Raw genomic sequence first — 18,982 nt, 5'->3', positions numbered from 1 at the left:
GTAAGTACCTGTACATGTGTGTTAATCTGCTGCCTGTCATGGTCAGGTATCCTTGGGAAATGGTCTACTCAAAGGTCTACTCTATAAGATTAAATATTTCGTTCAAATGAAGCTATTCTATGGTATTGAAATTGTGATTCTTTCTTTTTTCATTCCATGCCTTCATTCCACTTGCCTGCTGTACTGGTTACCACTATTGAATAGTTGACCTATAAGGCCTACTGCACAAAACTACAGGAACCAAAAACTAAATAATGTACATAAAACTTGCCCGGTGTACAGCTAACAGTGTAGCCCCTAAGACAAGGCCAGGGGTCATCGTCATGCTGGCTTGTGGTGGAAGTTTTGTCCAAATTACATTTTTGCCATGGACATGCAAATAAGCGGACAATAAACCAGAAACACATAAAGAGATAGTCCTAAATTACCATTACGGGTATGTAACTCTGAGCGTGTACAAATGAAAATGGATTTGTACACATGCATGTGGTTGCAACAGGTCCCTAATGCCAAATCTGAGACTCCTGCAGGAGGTGTGTCTGAAGCATGTTTCCAGACTTAAAAAGAAAAGGAAATGTGTATTATTTGAGGAATATTATTACGTCCCAACTTGCCAACTATTGTACATTTTGAAATCTTGTCCCCACAAGATTTCAAAATTAACAATAGACTCGGTGTAACACATCATTTTTTTCTGCACTGAATATGTTATGTTAACTAATTGACCCGAAAGAAAGAAAGAAAGAAAGAAAGAAAGAAAGAAAGAAAGAAAAAAATTACGATCCCATTAAAAGCAAAGTGAACATAGCAAGAGATATTTTTAATTGTATGAAGATTATGTGTGACTTTTCCCAGATGTGATGACATCAATTTAGGAGATTTTCTGGGTGGGAACTGGGGCAGAGGGAGTAAACAGGGTGTGGGTGGGATGGGGAGGGGGGTGTTCTTTCTGGGTAGCACACAGAGGAGATAGATGGCATGAGGTAAGGTATAAATGCTGTGAATGACACAACAGTCCTGTCCAGTCAGGTAGAGAAGACTTGAGTCAGCTGCAGGATGATCGGCCTTATTGTACTAACTCTCCTGGGTGCTGCAGGTAAAACATGTTCTGTTCACGCATGCACACGCGCACGCACGCACGCACACAAACACACACACACACGCACACACACACGCACGCACACACATTCAATTCTCAATTTTGTCTTTCTGTAGTCAGGGGTGTGCCGGGCATCTGGCATACCGGGCATATGACCGGACAAAAAAAATGTTGTCTCTCTTTTTTCAATTTGTTTTTCTTGCTACCATTTTAGAATAGTTACAGTAATTTTTGGGCTGGGCGGCCACTAAGCTACTGAAGTGGCCAACTTCAGCAACGGCCCACAGAGCAGAGAGTCATCACATGATTGGCCCACTGGCTTGTCTATCATCTGAATACTGGCCTAGTAGCCCAATCACAGGCTACTGTGGCCCAGGAGTCCCACCCAAATATTTAACAACTGATAAAAGCCCACACGTACAAGCCTCGACACGTTGTGGGCTTTCTATGTCCGGTTCACGCCGGTTGTGGTGGGCCGGTCTGGGCGAGGATGCCAGGGCCCAATTTATGTCCCAGTCCGGCCCTGTCTGTAGTGTAACAACTGTCTCTCCCCTTTCTGTCTTTCAGCGGCAGCCCCCATGGACAAGATCGTGGGAGGTTACCAGTGTGAGGCTCACTCCCAGCCCTGGCAGGTGTCCATCAACCTGGGCTACCACTACTGCGGAGGCTCCCTCATCAACGACAAGTGGATCATCTCTGCTGCCCACTGCTGGCAAAAGTTAATATTACATTGTGGCTTATTTTTAGGGCATTTTACTGCATCACTTTCATTGAATTTCATTATGTTCAAGAGAGATGAAGTATGGCCAACAATACATCATCAAGAAAACATTAAGAAATTGCAAACAATCAATGCATTTAATAGTGGATAAATGTATCCAAGTGTAAAATGAAAACAAGCAGACACATTTCTTTCGCCGTGGTCTGAAGACTCACCTCTTCAGACTCCACCTTAGCCCATAGCACTTACCGTAGCACTCGCCTCCCCTCAATGACCATATTACCATGTCATTTATATAGCATTTTTTCTATGTTTTTTATTAGTTTTTTAACGTATTTACTGAATAGGTGCTTAGTACTATTTTATTTAATACTATTTCTATGCATTTGATCTATTAATGTTATTGTATTTATTGATTTATTACCTTGCTTATTGTAAGCTCTGGTAAATGCCTAAATTGTAAATTTCTCTCTCTCTCTCTCTCTCTCTCTCTCTCTCTCTCTCTCTCTCTCTCTCTCTCTCTCTCTCTCTCTCTCTCTCTCTCTCTCTCTCTTCTTCTGTCTCTTAATTCAGCCCCTTCTCCCTGATCGCCATCCTGGGAGAGAACCACATCTGGAAGTACGAGGGCACAGAGCAGTACATGTCCGTCGATGCCATCTACTGGCACCAGAGCTACGATTACCAGACTCTGGATTATGACATCATGCTGATGAGGCTGGCCCATCCTGCCACTGTGAACGAGTACGTCAAGCCCGTAGCCCTGCCCAAGGCCTGCCCCAAGGCCGGTGACATGTGCCTGGTGTCTGGATGGGGAAACATCTACACTGATTCAGGTATATGGTTTGAGAGTGATCAAAAGAGTGAGTGATGAAAATAATAATTTTTGTTTGACGTGAAGAATTGTTGCTTTTTGTGTGGGAAACATGCAAATATGATCAGAAAATAGATGTGAGAAATAGTAAGCCTACGTATATTCTGCGGCCGGGAGAGGAAGACTATTTTCTCCCTCCTGTCTGTGTGTGTGTGTGTGTGTGTGTGTGTGTGTGTGTGTGTGTGTGTGTGTGTGTGTGTGTGTGTGTGTGTGTGTGTGTGTGTGTGTGTGTGTGTGTGTGTGTGTGTGTGTGTGTGTCCGTGTTTGATTGAGTGATTGAGTTTTAGACACATTTTAGACAAAAATGGAGAACATAGTCAATACATTAAAAGAATATAGTACAGTACAAGTACAGTTAAACACCCTGCCTAAAAGGAACATACCGAATAAGTCATTTTACAGTCTTTTTTTACGTCGGAAGTCCTAGATATTCAGCTCAAGGATATAACAAATAGCACAAAAAAATAATGTCATCACAGTTATAAAAAAAGTATATGTACAGGGTAGGGGAGATAAGGGGGGTGGTTCTAAGGCAAGGGGGGGGGGGGGGGGGGGGGGTGGTAAGGGGAAGCTCACTTCTTGCCTGTCTATGGGAGAATAACTACCTCCGCCTCTGGCCTCCTGAAAGATGAGTTTTCAGGGCAGTCTTGAAGTGTGTCCGTATGTCTATTCACCCTATTCCTGGCCCTCTCCATGGGCCATTGACTTTTACAGAGGGTACCATTGAGTTTTTCTCTGTGTGCTGCTTCATTCAACATCTTCTCACTTCCTCCCTAGTAAGGAAGTGAACACTAGCCTGATTTCAGACTCAGCTAAACAGTCCACTCTGAGAGTGGGCGGGATCTATGGGCTGGAAGCAGGCTAAGTGAACAATGAACTGAAGGGAATCGTGTGTTGCCAGATTTATCCAAAGAAACACTCTCAGTTTTAATACTTTACATGCAGGCGGCACCCCTCTATTGTATTATCTTTCTCCCTCCGTCTCCACCTTTCTATCACCCCATCCAGTGTTCAACCCATTTTACCTGCAGTGCTTGGATCTTCCTATCTTGTCTGATAAGGACTGCGACAATTCCTACCCTGGCCAGATAACTGACCGCATGGTGTGTGCCGGATACCTGGAGGGAGGCAAGGACTCCTGTCAGGTATTCAAACACTATATACTGGTGGATCATAATATGCTGTGTAAATAAAACAATGACCGCAGCTACTGCTCATGACAATATGTGAATCAATGTAAGTGTTTCATATGTAATGTTTTTGTCTCTTTTCCTGTCCTCTCACCACGCATCTTCTGTCTTCTCCTGTCCTCTCGTCTTCCCTGTGCCGTTTGTCTCCTCTCCTCTCCCCTCATTCAGGGTGACTCTGGTGGTCCTCTGGTCTGTAATGGGGAGCTGCAGGGCGTTGTCTCTTGGGGAACGGGCTGTGCTCAGCCTAACTACCCTGGAGTCTACACCAAGGTCTGCTCTCTGCTACCTTGGATTGATGAAATCCTCACCAACTACAGCTAGGCCTCAACATCCCTTCACAGAGGACCAGGAGCAGAGGACTGGAGACGTGCAAAGGAAAGGAGAAGAGAGAGTGAGAGAGAGATAGAGAGAGAGAGAGAGAGGTGTGTTACTCTCCAGTATAGCACCATCAATAAAATGACTTCCTTGATACCAGATAACATTGACTAAGTGTGTTTGTTTTATTTGAATATTTGTTGTAGTTGTTTATGAAATTGCTAACACAGATGTACTTTACCAGTACTGGGAGGTTTCCTTTGAACCTGTATTAAACCTGGCAAAACATATATAATTAAGAGCATATTCCTATTTACAATATTGTGGCCTGTCCAAAAGCAAGGTCTCCTTGAGGACAGGGTAGAGGGTCTAAAATAAACCAACATTCAAGTTAAAAACATAAAACACACACGCAATTTAATACAAAACACTGTAGAAAAGAGGGCACTCTTTCACACATTATTACTGTACCTGGATGAGGTCCTACAGAAGTGTACTCTTGAGTCCTGATTGGTTTGAAATTGAATACAGAGGCTGGATAGTCTAACACTGCTGTGTCAACATCTTTGTGTCTCAGCTATGGTACTGTTCCTCCCCACATACTGTAATCACTGTCAGTGGTTTGGAAAAAAGATGGCCCCCAAACAATCACAGAGCACATGTAGCTTTGGAGGAGATGCTAACATCATCACATTTGAAATCCCTGCAGTTTTACAAATAAAATGTGATAGTTTTGATTTTAGATTTTTCTTCAACCACGCCTTTTTTGATTGTAAATGTGCATGTTCACTGTGTTGACTGTGCTTTCAATTATTGTAGCAGTAGTTAGAGTAGTATTAACTTGCCTCCTTTAATGCAATGAGTAATATTTGCAGCAAGCAGAGAGAGAGAGAGATGGGTGGATGGATGGATGGATGGATGGATGGATGGATGGAAGAAGCCTCTTGGTGTTAATCCAAATTGTAGCATTACATATTTCACAAATCTCATGCAAGGCAACTGACAGGTTTTGTTTCTTGAGATAATATGTGATTATGCAGATAAGATTGGATCAGATATCTGTGTTAAACCTGACTCTCCGTCATGCAATTGAGCTTAGTTATTGTCATGTCTTGTGTGTAGACGGAAGGCAAGAGTTGTTTTTAAGTAGCGTGGTGCCAGACCGTGCCACTGACAACAAGTTTGTTCCTTATTGTTTACTTGGGCTTCTTTGACCTCATTCCTTTTACTTTGTACAGTATGTGCAGCCAGAGAGGTAATTTCAATTCAATGTATTTTTCATTTATTCATTAATTATTTTTTTTTAAATGTATTTGTTATTAGTTGTTTTATGTTTATTTATCATGATCGTTGTTTTATTTGTGTTAATAGTTTTGACGTTGGGCATTTGGCAGTTGGGCAATCAGGTGATAAGAATCAGGGGGAAGACAGCACACTGATTTAAGTTTATATGAATATGCTCTTGCATGAGAGGAGGGCATTACCTCCACTAGCAGTTTGTTCATTCTCCCCACACAGAGACGCAAAGGACAAAAGACTCAAAGAAATGATGAACACCATTTATAAGACATATTAAGCTGGTTACGTAATAAGTCACCCTCACATTAAGCCTGATAGCCCTGGATTTCACAATATATTTTTAGATAGTCCATGACAAAGAGACTGGGAAGGCCTTTAATCAAAAGATCAGAAACCTAGCTAGATCTAGTTTTTGTTCCTCATTCCCTCCATGAACTGCTGCTATGGAAGGGAGAAACCGGCATCTCTTTTTTTCCTTGTTCTCTCAATTACCCATACTTTGAGAGCAAGTTCAAGCTGCCAAGAATGAGGAAAGAGTGCTGACAGAGCAAGCAAAGATGAACAGGCTGTGAGACTTTTTTTAATGTAAATATATCTGAAAAGCTGAAAAGATTTGAAAAATAGAATAAGCAGTATTATTTTCTTGAAGCCTATGATAAATTGTCTGTTATTTTACTGAATAATACAAATAAAAATAAAAAACATTTCTCATTCATATTCACTGGTCCATATGATTAGAGTTCACATGCAGTTCTGATCAAATTCACAGCTATTTAGGTAGCCTGTCTCTGTGATCATTTTAGATGGACAATATGTGTTTTAGATTGATCAAACTATGGTTATCAAACACTCAACACTACAAACCTTTGGGGAAACCCATACAGTGTATCCTAATACCTACTTCCTGGGTCAAACCAGTTTGACATGTTGGAACAAATAGAACACAACAGAAGAGTTTTGTTGAAATGTGCGTTCACATCCTTGTAGCAAAATGAAATTGATGAGAAACTACAGCACAGAGACAATAAAATAAGACTTGCACATGCAAATATGCATTTTCATTTTCATTCAATCATAAATATGGGGATACATTGCACCAAATCGCTCCACCAAAAATAGATGATCTAAGCGGTGCGTCGTGAGCTTGTAGATCAGTTGTTTTGGCTAATGTTCCCCCCAGAATATGGATGCTCATTTCTCAGCTTTGCCAAGACATTACATTTTCAACTTAACACATTTTGAGTTGTATTGTCCATTTACATTGTTCTCCCCACAATACCTGTTCCCAAAGGAGGGGTATAATTTCCTTAGAATAATACAGATTCCTTGTGCAGTACAAAGTGCTTTGAAATTAGAGTGACAGTCCAGCACAAGGAAAAGAGGTCTAGATGTTGACGTTTTGGTGTCCAGTTAAATTCTTACTATAAATATTAATCTTCCATCTATTGTGCCATGATTGCTAATACAAGCCATCAGACATGGTAGGCTACAGTACATTCAATCATTCTAATGTAAATTGAATGAATGAATGAATGAATGCATGAATGAATGAATGAATGAATGAATGAATAAATGAATGCAACAATGTCTTGGAGCCAAATTGTCTTGGAATCAAATATTTGTAAATGTCCAATGAGCATCCCCAAACAGCAGTTTTATTATTGATTCCTCAACCCACTGATATTACAAAAGCCACATATCATTGGCACTATGACTTGAATGTGTCTGGTATGGCCAGTCAGACCAAAAGTTTGCAAAAAGATCCTGATACCAGATATTAAGTCCAGCCTCTTTCCTATTCAGATAGTCCATTGATTGGTTGGATCAGAGCCCGAAAATAGATTTGGCTCAGTCACTACCTGTGGCCACACCCCAGCCACTCATCCTAATCATATAATTGAATCCAAAAAATATTATGCTACGGATAACAGAAGCCTCCAGGTGACTGTGGGTGACAAAGAACTTGAGCAGTTATTGCAGTACTGTATAGGTTAATATCAGATGTTACCGATCATAGAATTACCTAATCCAATAACCTCAACAAAATACTGTCCTGTATTTCTCTGCATGTGCAACACCCAGTGATTACATTCAAAGGGCAGCCATAGGACAGGCATAAAAGGTAATGTATCTATACAATACATTATTTCAAAAGGTGTGGTTGTAAATTGTTCCCATGCAGTTGTGTGGTTTTAATTATTGACTTGCATGATGATGTGCATGATGATGTGATCTTGATAGTTTTTTTGTGTTATTGTAACCAATTTGAAAAAAGTCGGTAAATTAAAAAAGTATGTACTGTATACCGTTAATTTCAATGATGATGAATGATTAAGTTAAGATGAATGCTGAAATCTTTCAAAGCACAAACATATCATGCAGTGAGTTCATCTCCCATTGGAATTGAGGAAACCTATGATAAAGAGATCATGAGTGATGTCATGAGTGAAGCGCAGGACTATGTGAAAGTGGACCCTGCTCAGTCATCAGCTAAAGCAAAAGTGATTCAAGACCAGTTGGAGAATGTGAGTCTAAACATTGCCATTACTGGAGAGAGCGGGGTGGGAAAGTCCTCCTTTGTCAACGCCTTGCGAGGTCTTTCAGATGGAGATGACGGGTCAGCAGAGACCGGAGTGACTGAGACCACATTGAAAACCATTCGATACAGTCACCCCACCATGCCAAACGTTTACATCTGGGACCTGCCGGGAATTGGTACGCCCAACTTCAAAGCTAAAAAGTATCTCAAAGAGGTCAAGTTTGACACCTATGATTTCTTCCTCATAATTGGCTCTGTTCGGTTCAAAGAGAATGACATCTTGCTGGCCAAAGAGATCAAGAAGATGAAGAAAACGTTTTACTTTGTCAGATCAAAGATCGACCAGGATGTGCAGTCTGAAATTCGGAAAAAGAATGTAAGTGAGGAGCAGGTTCTCTCCAAGATCCGTCTCAGCTGCAGAGAAAACCTGATGGCCGTTGGAAGCCCCACCAAGGTCTTCCTGATCACCACAATGGACCTGGGGAAGTATGATTTCCAGAAGCTGGTTGACTCCCTGCAGGACAACCTGTCTGACCACAAGTGGTCTGCTCTGCTTCAAGCTCTGCCTGTATGCTCCCTGAGCATGATTGACAAGAAAAGAAGACAGCTTCAGAAAAGTGCAAGGGCCGTTGCTGCTGCCGCTGCATGCACAGTAACGGTCCCTATTCCTGGCTTAACAGTGGGCTGTGAGATTGGTATCATGGTAAAGTTCCTAGAGAAAGCCTGGGTGTCCTTTGGTCTGGATGAAAAGTCCATCCTGGCGCTGGCAGAGCGAGTCAACAAGCCACAAAGTGAACTGAAATCAGTGATGCAATCTCGCTTTTCCGAGGGAGTAAATCACGAAGTGGTGACCAAAATGCTTCGCACAACAGGCATGGTGGTGGCAAAGACAATTGAGGCTTTGTTGTTTGGTGTCCCGATCATTACATTGGGGATATCATTTGGCACAACCCTTCACATTCTATCTCAGGGAATCAAAGAAATGGCAGAAGATGCTAAAGCTGTGATTGTTGCAGCAGGTTTGTGTTGAACTTATTGTAAAGTGAAATGCAGGTTCAGTCATCTTGTACCGGTATTTACTGTAGATACAGTAATTACAAGATGTTGGGGTTTTCAGTGTAGGCATTAGCTTCTTAGGGGTAGACAAAGGGCCAGTTTTTGTATGGTAATGTAATTTGTAATATTAAGGAGGCTTTAAAACGTTCTTATAGTGTATGAATGTTGTCTTTTCCTGGCACACATGAACACACATTTTCCTTGTTTGATTTATATGACTTCTACAGTACTGTGCGCCATAATTTCTATCACACAAACAATGTTCTGAATAATGTACATATATTTACCATTCAAAACTACAATGTATGACTTTTCATTTAACACATTGCTGAATCTTACTGGATTTCTTATTACTAGTAAGACGCCTCAGGGCGACATGCAACCTCACCCTATCTGGCCAGTGATGTATATCGGACCAGTTACCCATATATGGAGATCCATGTACTGTATATAGTACATCCCTTTTATACCCATACATGGAGATCCCTGTCTGAACCAGCCTCCCAGATATGGGCTGTCTTCCTCCATATATGGGCATTCCAATATGAGTATATAAGTCCTGTTAGATATGGGCTTAATATTGATGACATCAGGGATCTCCATATGGGCATAAAAGGGATTCTGTTAGAGTGGTTCCCATGACATCACAACATACAATATATTTTATGCCCATACATGGAGATCCCTATCTGAACCAGCCACACAGATGTGGGCAATGTCTTGGCCATCTGGCCAGTGATATATATATCGATGACATCAGGGATCTTCATATATGGGCATAATAGGGATTCTGGGGAATACCCATATGGACTTTTACATAGGTGATGTCACCTGTGATTGATGTCACATTGATGTGTCAAGGGAACCAACCCATAGACTGTAAAAATGTGTACACACACGTCTACACGGACACGGACAAGCTGTGAGTCGCAATTACAGAATTTTTGAATTATTGTAAATGGGAAATGACTCAATAAAATAAACTAAACTGAAACCATATATATATATATATATATATGGTTGTGTGATTGTGTAATTGTTTTCACTGATTGTTGTCAACACTGCTTTATTTCTGTATTAATTATGTTTGTAATTCTCGGCATCATTGTAAATGAGGATCTCCCTCAATTGATCTTTTCGAGAAATTAAATAAAGGTTGAATGAATGAATGAATGAATGAATATACAGTATATACAGGTATATTGTCAAAATGACCTGAAATACTGTTCTGCAAAACATTTAAATGAATGATGTTGCTATTATGTATGTATGTGGCATTTGGTTTGAAAGGTAAAACAACTTATAGGTGGCACCAGGTCTAAATGGGTTTAAACTTAGTGTCAGGGAAGCCCAAAACGAGAGTGAATGCCAGCAGAACAGTATTTCAGGTAATTATGTACATTTTTTGAGGGGCGCTACCCACACGTTTAGCTGTGCTGCTCATTTACAAGCTGTACCTCGTTGTAAAGGTGACTAATCGACAATAAAAATGATATAAAAGTTCTGGTTTTATTAAAGGTAGATATAGTTTCCTTTTGTGCGTAATGTATATATGCTCGACCTCTTTGCACATTCAGACAGTCTTCTCACAGGTCGGGTAAATAACATGAAAGCCTTTGGCAGGGTGGAGGAATTTCCTAACAAATGTTTTTGTTTTTAGTTTTTGAACGTCATTTGTATGTTCCTTATGATAGAAATGGTTGACTGTATGGAGATAATAGCAATCGTCATTTGTTCATGTAGCCTACCGTTGATCGGTAACCAGATCACTCGCCCCAAATTCACACTCGCCCTGATTTCTTCCCGCCGACCTCACGCTGACTGCCCGGTGGGGTGGTTCTTGTGTTTGTTTTTACTGAGGATAAGGTTAGAAATAAGGTTAGGTTTTGTCATCATTTTACTGAGGTTAAGCAGTACTGTGTTGTATTGCAATACAATACAATACAATACAATACAATACAATACAATACAATACAATACAATACAATACGGTATTCAAATGCATACAGACTTGTTCCTTTGTTAAAACACCCATTTGTGCACACTAGCGTTTGTAAACGTTGTCAAGGGTGTGATCTTGGGATTGTTTGCATGTCCGAGCACGTGAGAGGCGTGACCCTGCTCAGAAAAGAGCGGGACGGTGCCTGCCCTCGTGACCGGAGCAATACAACACTGGGAATAAGGTTACGTTTAACCGCTTAGGCATAGTTTACCGAGGTTACGTTTAGGAATACCAGGCAGGTTCTACCATTCCGCCGGATAGACGCCTGAGGCGAGTGTGAATTGGGGCGAGCGATCTGATATTCCAGTTGAACTCAGTGCTGTTGTTAGGCCTACTTGTTAGTAATAGCAACATGGCTAGTTAGCCAAATAGCACACGTAAACCCCTGTTGACTTTCAGGTACATTCAGGTAATCCATGTCCAAGAACTGTACTCCATCGATTGAGTATGCCAAACACTCCAGGATAGTATATCCTGGATATTAAATAGCATATACTTTTAACATGTATGATGTATCATTGCCTCCAGGCTACCAAGGCAGCTAGTAGGGGAGAACGGGGTAAGATGAACCACTTTTTGCTTAAGTTGCCCTGGAAGCAAGAAAAAGTGAGATGGCAGCTTCAAAACATCTAGACATATTTCAGGATGTCTTCTATCATTTGAAATCACGAGTTAGCATCTATGACAAAGGGCCATAAAAGCATGCCTTATTAAAAAAAAAGTGGTCATGTGGCTCAACTTGCCCCAAAATCATGCAGATCGGTACACAGTATCTCTGTAGCCGTTAAATGGAACGGGTATTTCTTACATTGATGCTCCTACATATTAGCATGCAAGCACCAGTTAAAGTTACTTTCCATCCCTCATATACTGTGTGCACAGTGCACATCCCATAATCCACACACTGCACATCATTTCGGAGCTCATATCTTTGAACGGGTAAGGGCTAGTGTGTACCTCTGTCGAGGTGCCAGCTTGTCCACCCACATACTGTACATACAGACAGCACTGAACAGCACCGATCACAGTACTTGCGCGCTCTGCTGGCGCACAAGTTGGCCATATATGGTCACGAGTGCACAAGATGCAAGTTGGCACCTTGACAGAGTGTGTCTAGTGAATTTACTTATTTATTGTGTGGGAGAATCAGTGGGGACTAGGCAGGTCATTATTGAGAAATAAATCAGGGTGATCAGACCCTAAGCGGAGGGGTCAACCCTGATACTCATTGCATTGCGTTGTGAGCTCATAGATCAGCTAGTTTCACAATATTGATCTGTGGAACCGTGTCAAATAAAATCGAATGCCTCAACTCAGGGTGTGGGGGTTGTTGCCTAAAAGGTTTAGAACCAACTGCCCTAGGGTGCCAGGGAGGGCACCCATGAGACACCACTGGAAGTAGTTGTTGCTCCACACTCCAATAGGAAGCTGGAAGGGGCTGGCCTTCATCTCACACGAGCACACACGCACACGCACGCATGCACGCTTGCACGCACACACATACCGGTACACACACACACACACACACACACACACACACACACACACACACACACACACACACACACACACACACACACACACACACACACACACACACACACACACACAGCCCTCACATGGTGAAGACATTCAGTCTTCATATGGTGAAGAGTAGTACAACACTGCCCCCTCCAGACCACTATATCAAATTAAATTTACCATTTGGGGGGATCTATAAATACATAGTACAGACAAATCATCAGTATCAACAGCAACTGCATTACTCTTAAGTTAACACAGTTGAATAACTTATAATGCTCACACAGCAGTATCATCTGAGCCACAGATGCTGAATGTCAGATAATGATTGTAGTGGGGGGTTTATGATGACCTGTTGAGCTTCCCAGCAAGCGAATCAGTTCTAATAGTGTTCTAATTTTTCTTAATATACCAGAGAGTATTAGTGTCACTCTGTTTGTTTCTGGAGCAAAGAGAAAAAAGCAGACCACTTGTGGTCTGACAGGTTTTGTTGCCAATCTCTATAGGTTGTGCCAACATTTTCCTGTAAGACAGAGCACGGCACATTACAGTCAAAGGCCTCTTCAGTAACTTTAAAACACGTTACCGGGATTCTCACAACAGGTTTATGGGAATAATGCCTTAGTTGGTCTCCCTGAGGGTGGCTTCATACACTGATTATCACTCTCTGACAAAAAAACACCTTCTAGACTCAAGGTACCGGAGCGCAGGAGGCAGCTCCAGGAGCCGAGCTAAGCCAAGCGCCGGCATTAAATAAGGCTTGTGCTCAGGGGTCATCAACATGCCCTTACACAGACAAATCTGTCCGTGGCAAGACTTGTCTGTGGCCCATTTTAGTTTTATTTATTTCTTTTGAATGAAAAATATAGTCTATACATATATTATTTTTGGTAACTTGTAATTGTGTTGGGATGACATGCTCACTAATATGTGCATGAGATGTGTGGTATTGTACATGGTATTGTACATGATTGCATCAGATGAGGAGAAGACAGATTGAAGTAATGTTTGATTATAACTAGGCCTACCATAATTCCCTGAAAATAGCAAAACCTGTGTATAATCCTTTGTTGAAAAATATTTTCACCTTTGAGAGAAAGTGTTTGAAAGTGTCAATCAATAACAATATATAACTAATAACATGTTCCACATATCTCTTACTTCACACCAATGTAATGTCTGACTCTAAGACTGTCTCATCATGATAGAAGATTTCTTATCAATATATCACCGTAATGGTGATGGAAGGAAACCACAACTATCGAAGCTATCATACCAAAAATATTTTTTGAATTACCAAAAATATTTTTTGAATTGGTAAGGTAAAACTGGTAGAACTTGATCTACTCCTGACTTCAACTGTCCTCTGAAAAGCCAGCAAACTCTGCAATAACCATACTGACACGCACTCACTCACGTCTGCACCTGCAATGTAAGAACTGTACTGATAAGACCCAATTATTGAAATCCCAAATACGGAATAGACTTTCACCATGCCACTGCTAATAAGCCTCCAGGCAGTCTTAAGGTTTTCTTCAGAATACCTTAACCTATTTAACCCTGGCATCCCCCATTTGGGCATTGTCATTATAGGCCATGTAAATACATTTCTGAAATATTTCTAAGATCTACAATCTCTCAACATGTCATGATGTAATGGGTCATTGTGAGCTTGTAGATTGGCTTTTAAAACAATTGCTTATATTTCTTTTTGGCTCAGTAATTATTGCAGACATACTGTGGACTGCAGAAACGTAAAACCTAAAAAGAAATGCATGCATCCTGCACTTCTTGCATACCCAGACAGGAAGGCAAAATGTGGCTGCACACACGTGCTTAACCTCAATACCGCCATACTGCGGTTTGTGTAATACATTCCGCAGTGTCGAGTTCATTACCGCGATTAATCTTTAATCATTTGTCATATTTATTTATTTATTATTTCATTCCAAACAACATTTTGTGGAGATACCGCCATACCGGTAAAAGGTATTAACATGATAATGAAAAATCCATCCACCGCACCTGTATAATATGAATGATGCATGCACAATCAAACGCGGACAGACATAGCACACGCAAGCACACACCAGAAGGCAAAGCGTGAACGCAAATGCATTGATTGATTGATTGATTGATTGAAGACTTTATTAGAAGTTTGCATAGGAAAAGGTACATTTTCATGATGGTACAGTTCACTGGTACAAGGTCTACTTAAAGGAGATCCATGAAAAGACTAAGCTTATTTCCACAGGAAACCATTAAAGTATCTCATATAACATTGAATGTCAGACGAATAGAACACAGTATGCAGTAGATATGTAAAGGGCTCATAGCATGCATGAGCCATAGCAGCAACCTGCCGTTTCAATCTTTAATTAGCTGTATTTGCCATATACTAATACACGCACGCGCGCGCGCGCGCACACACACACACACACACACACACACACACACACACACACACACACACACACACACACAAAAGTCTAAAAATAATCTAAACAAATGTAAAAGCATGCCATATCTTTCCAACATAATTTTTGGAGCATTTTATTGGAATGATTATTCATCACTTTTACAGAAGTCATTGATCAACATGGTTGTTGTGTATTCATTCATTCATTCGTTCTTAATATACCGGGGTAGGCCTATTATCATCTTTCAATAGAGAGCAGAAACGGGTGGTCTGACAGGTTTTGTTGCTAACCTCTCGGGACAGCCTTTTCCTGGAAGACAGACAAAGCACGGCACATTCCAGTCATTAACTTTAAAACAGGTTAGCAGGCATTATTCCCATAAACAGTTTAGTTGGTACCCCAGGCCCAGAGGGTAGCTTCATACACTGATTATCACAGATAATCTGATTGTCTGATTTATTTATTGATTGATACATTTCCCTTTTTTACTCCTTGCATTTACAGTATACATATGCTACTGTAAGAAAACTGTCAAAACATGTAAAAGCATTTTATCAGTTTCAATTGCATAGAATAGGAAGAGGCCTCTTTGATCTATTCGGTTTCTGGTCAGAAACTACCCATTGACTTAATGTTATCATGTTACAGTATCTTGCATCACTATACTAAGCACAACCATGGCATATTCTGTCATCTACTTTTTCCCCTCATGGGGTTTGATTGATTGATTGATTGACAGTATACACAGAACAAAGCAAACGTCAAAAGGATGACACAAAAAAGTGTTTGTGTGCGTGCGCCTCCTTTTCATTGAGGACATAGGCGGCGCTAGGGGGGTGCTTGCAGGTGCTTTAGCACCTCCAAAGAAGCCCATAGCACCCTCCGTAGCACCCCCAAGAAATGCTCAAACTTTTTTTTTCTGTCATCAAATAAAATGATCTTTGTTCAAATCTGTGACAAAAAGATTCCTGCCCACTAGAAGTCCTTCATGATAAGTTAGGAGAAAAATAAAATGTGACAGAAATTATCAGTATCTGCATTTTGTGCAGCCTATAGCCTGCCCTATACATCACTCCTTTTGTTGATGGTATTACCATTTATTTAATGTGACTTAACACTTGCGATACTTGAATGGTACTGATTGAACAGTGATTTGCTTTGTCAATAATAGTACACTAGGCTTTTTTTGTTTTTGTTTTGTTTAACAGAATAGCGGATGTTGCACTGCAGCACAAGATATTTGGCTGTACGTATAGGCTTTTGGAGCCCAGCAAAAAATAAAATAAAAATAAATACAGTTTGTTTAGGCTCTTATACTGTATATAAATTGGTAGGCTATATCCACAACTACTTAGCACATCCATTAATAGCCAAGCTCCCTTCCAGCACCCCCATTAAGAATTGTATGGAGCCGCCACTAATTGAGGATGTCAGGATCTTCATAAAGAGACTCTTCTGACATGGTGAATCAGATAAAACAAAAATGTTAAAGTCTTTACTATGTATGGTTTCAGTGAATAGGAAGCTCAAAGTAAAGTTAATCGTGCTCAGGCCCAAGTTTTCAATCCACTCATAACCACATAAAATCAAACACAAACAGTTAAACACAACACTGTCATTAGGCTATATAAGGGATGATACTGTGCTGCTCAACAATGCCTGACAAAATAGTTTAAAAGTGATTCAAGATATTTATTCTTTATACAGCAATGGTGCTGGAAATGAGATCAGTTGTGCTCCCTCCCCCGAGTGTGGAATCAACAGCATGTATCTGCATAGTTGTCATAGATTCATGACAGGAACATATTTAACTGGCTGACTGACTTCATAAGTTTGTTATTTGCACCTGTGAATCCTGCCTGCAGCATTGCCTGCAACATTGTGCATAGAAGCTACATGCGTATGACAGCTATAGTCTCATCAGGGTCATCATGGCTGAACCTATCTATGAAACTGCTGAATCGAGTGGGGCAAGCTATCATAACGAGATAATGGGTGAAGTTATGAATGAAGCACGGAGCTATGTGACAGTTGATCCTGACCAGTCAGCAGCCAAAGCAAAAGAGGAACAATTCCTCTTGGAGAACGTGACTCTGAACATTGCCATTACTGGAGAGAGCGGAGTGGGAAAGTCTTCCTTTGTCAACGCCATGCGAGGTCTTGGAAATGGAGACGAAGGGGCAGCAGAGACTGGAGCGACTGAGACCACTTTGAAAGCCGTTAGATACATCCACCCCACCATGCCCAACGTTTACATCTGGGACCTGCCGGGAATTGGTACGCCCCACTTCAAAGCTAAAAAATATCTCAAAGAAGTTCAGTTTGACTCTTATGATTTCTTCATCATAATTGGCTCTCTTAGGTTCAAAGAGAATGATATCATGCTGGCCAAAGAGATCAAGAAGCTGAAGAGAATGTTTTACTTTGTTCGATCGAAGGTTGATCAGGATGTGCATGCTGAAACCCGGAAAAAGAATGTCACTGAGGAGCAAATTCTCACCAAGATCCGTCTCAGCTGCAGAGAAAACCTTGCGGCCGTTGGGAGCCCCAAAGTCTTCCTGATCTCCACCATGGACCTGGGGAAGTATGATTTCCAGAAGCTGATTGACTCCCTGAAGGACAACCTGTCTGACCACAAGTGGTCTGCTCTGGTTGAAGCTCTGCCTGTATGCTCCCAGAGCATGATTGAGACGAAAAGGAGAGACCTTAAAAAGAGAGCAAGGGCCGCTGCTGCAGCTGCTGCCGGCACAGTGCACATTCTTCTCCTTCCTGGCTTCTCAATTGGCTGTGAGATTGGTATCATGGTAAAGTTCCTAGAACATGCCTTGATTACCTTTGGCCTGGATGAAAAATCCATCCAAGCACTGGCAGTGCGAGTGAACAAGCCGCCAATGACACTGAAATCGGTGATGAAATCTCGCTTTTCCAGGGGAGTAGATAAGACCGTGGTGGCCAGTATGTTTCACACAACAGGCATGATAGTGGCAAAGGTTTTGGAGGTTATGCTGTTTGGTGTCCCGGCCCTTAACATGGTGATAGCATTTGCCACTACTCTTCAACTTCTAAATCAGGCAATACAAGAAATGGCAGAAGATGCTAGATTAGTGATTCTTGCAGCAGGTTTGTGATGAAATGATTGTAAAAATGATTGGCATGTAATGTTTTTGTACTGTAAATGCTTGAAAATCTGGTATTTACAAAAGGTTACAATAGTGAGATTAACATGATTTATGTACAGTATACTGTAGCAATGTAATTGTAAAACTACCCATTTTAGGAGAATTCAGAAGTTTTTTATACAGTATTACTGTGGTCTCTTTTTAGAGGTGATTTATAAGACACACTATATATTGCATAAACAGTATAGGTTTGTAAATAATGTACGGTATAACCTTTCATTTAAAACAGCTGAATCCATCTGGAATTATTAGAATTCCCGATCCTTATAGACGTAAGATAAATAACATCAATAACATATTTAAAATATTGTGAATGAATTCATTATAATCTTACCATGTTGTGAGTATGCTTGTAAAGGAATGTCCTAGAGACACCGTTTTAGAGGAAGGCGTGTAGATAGAAAGGACACCTGCTTTTTATTTTGTAATGTGAACGAGGAATTCATAACAAAATCATCAATTCAATCATTTGTAGAGGTGCATGGACACTGAATGAATTTATCTTTCTTATTATTGTCATCTGTTCATCTGTCATCAAATAAATATACTAAAATACATTTACTGGTAATGTTGTATTCTCTCAGCAAGGACATATTAATTTCCAGCCTAGTTATTACAGTATATCCAAGTCTATAATTTCTATACTGAGAGCTGATAATCACAAGAATAAAACACAATAAATCAAAATAAATAGAAATGGTCATACTGGTACATGAACATCACATTTTATTTACATTTCCCAGTTCACAATTTAATGTAGGAAATTCAGG

The 18,982-nt window shown here is 40.7% G+C and overlaps 3 protein-coding genes across 3 annotated transcripts; all 3 read left to right on the top strand.

The window, feature by feature from the left end:
• Positions 1–1,028: 1,028 nt before the first annotated feature.
• Positions 1,029–4,360, top strand: LOC308309180 (trypsin-2-like). Its single transcript, XM_080754667.1, has 5 exons — positions 1,029–1,096; positions 1,667–1,817; positions 2,394–2,653; positions 3,700–3,836; positions 4,050–4,360. The coding sequence occupies exons 1-5, from the start codon at positions 1,057–1,059 to the stop codon at positions 4,200–4,202; spliced, it is 741 nt and encodes a 246-aa protein (XP_080610793.1). The 5' UTR covers positions 1,029–1,056; the 3' UTR covers positions 4,203–4,360.
• A 3,564-nt stretch (positions 4,361–7,924) lies between these two features.
• LOC308297599 (interferon-inducible GTPase 5-like) lies at positions 7,925–9,064 on the top strand (the record flags this gene model as incomplete). Its single annotated transcript, XM_080741104.1, has 1 exon — positions 7,925–9,064. The coding sequence occupies one exon, from the start codon at positions 7,925–7,927 to the stop codon at positions 9,062–9,064; it is 1,140 nt and encodes a 379-aa protein (XP_080597230.1).
• Positions 9,065–17,024: 7,960 nt separating this feature from the next.
• LOC308297593 (interferon-inducible GTPase 5-like) lies at positions 17,025–18,161 on the top strand (the record flags this gene model as incomplete). Its single annotated transcript, XM_080741089.1, has 1 exon — positions 17,025–18,161. One exon carries the CDS (start codon positions 17,025–17,027, stop codon positions 18,159–18,161), a length of 1,137 nt encoding a protein of 378 aa, XP_080597215.1.
• Positions 18,162–18,982: the final 821 nt, after the last annotated feature.

This window comes from Nannobrachium achirus (assembly GCF_963921795.1).
Source record: "Nannobrachium achirus genome assembly, chromosome: 2".
Taxonomy (NCBI): domain Eukaryota; kingdom Metazoa; phylum Chordata; class Actinopteri; order Myctophiformes; family Myctophidae; genus Nannobrachium; species Nannobrachium achirus.
Note: the sequence above shows the minus strand (reverse complement) of the source record. Positions and strands in the feature narration are given on the sequence as shown.

Excerpts from the sequence above, each read along its gene's own strand:
- LOC308309180 (XM_080754667.1), top strand. The coding sequence starts at position 1,057 with ATGATCGGCCTTATTGTACTAACTCTCCTGGGTGCTGCAG. Across the intron at positions 1,097-1,666 it reads AACTCTCCTGGGTGCTGCAG|CGGCAGCCCCCATGGACAAG; the intron begins GTAAAACATGTT and ends TCTGTCTTTCAG. Across the intron at positions 1,818-2,393 it reads GCTGCCCACTGCTGGCAAAA|CCCCTTCTCCCTGATCGCCA; the intron begins GTTAATATTACA and ends CTCTTAATTCAG.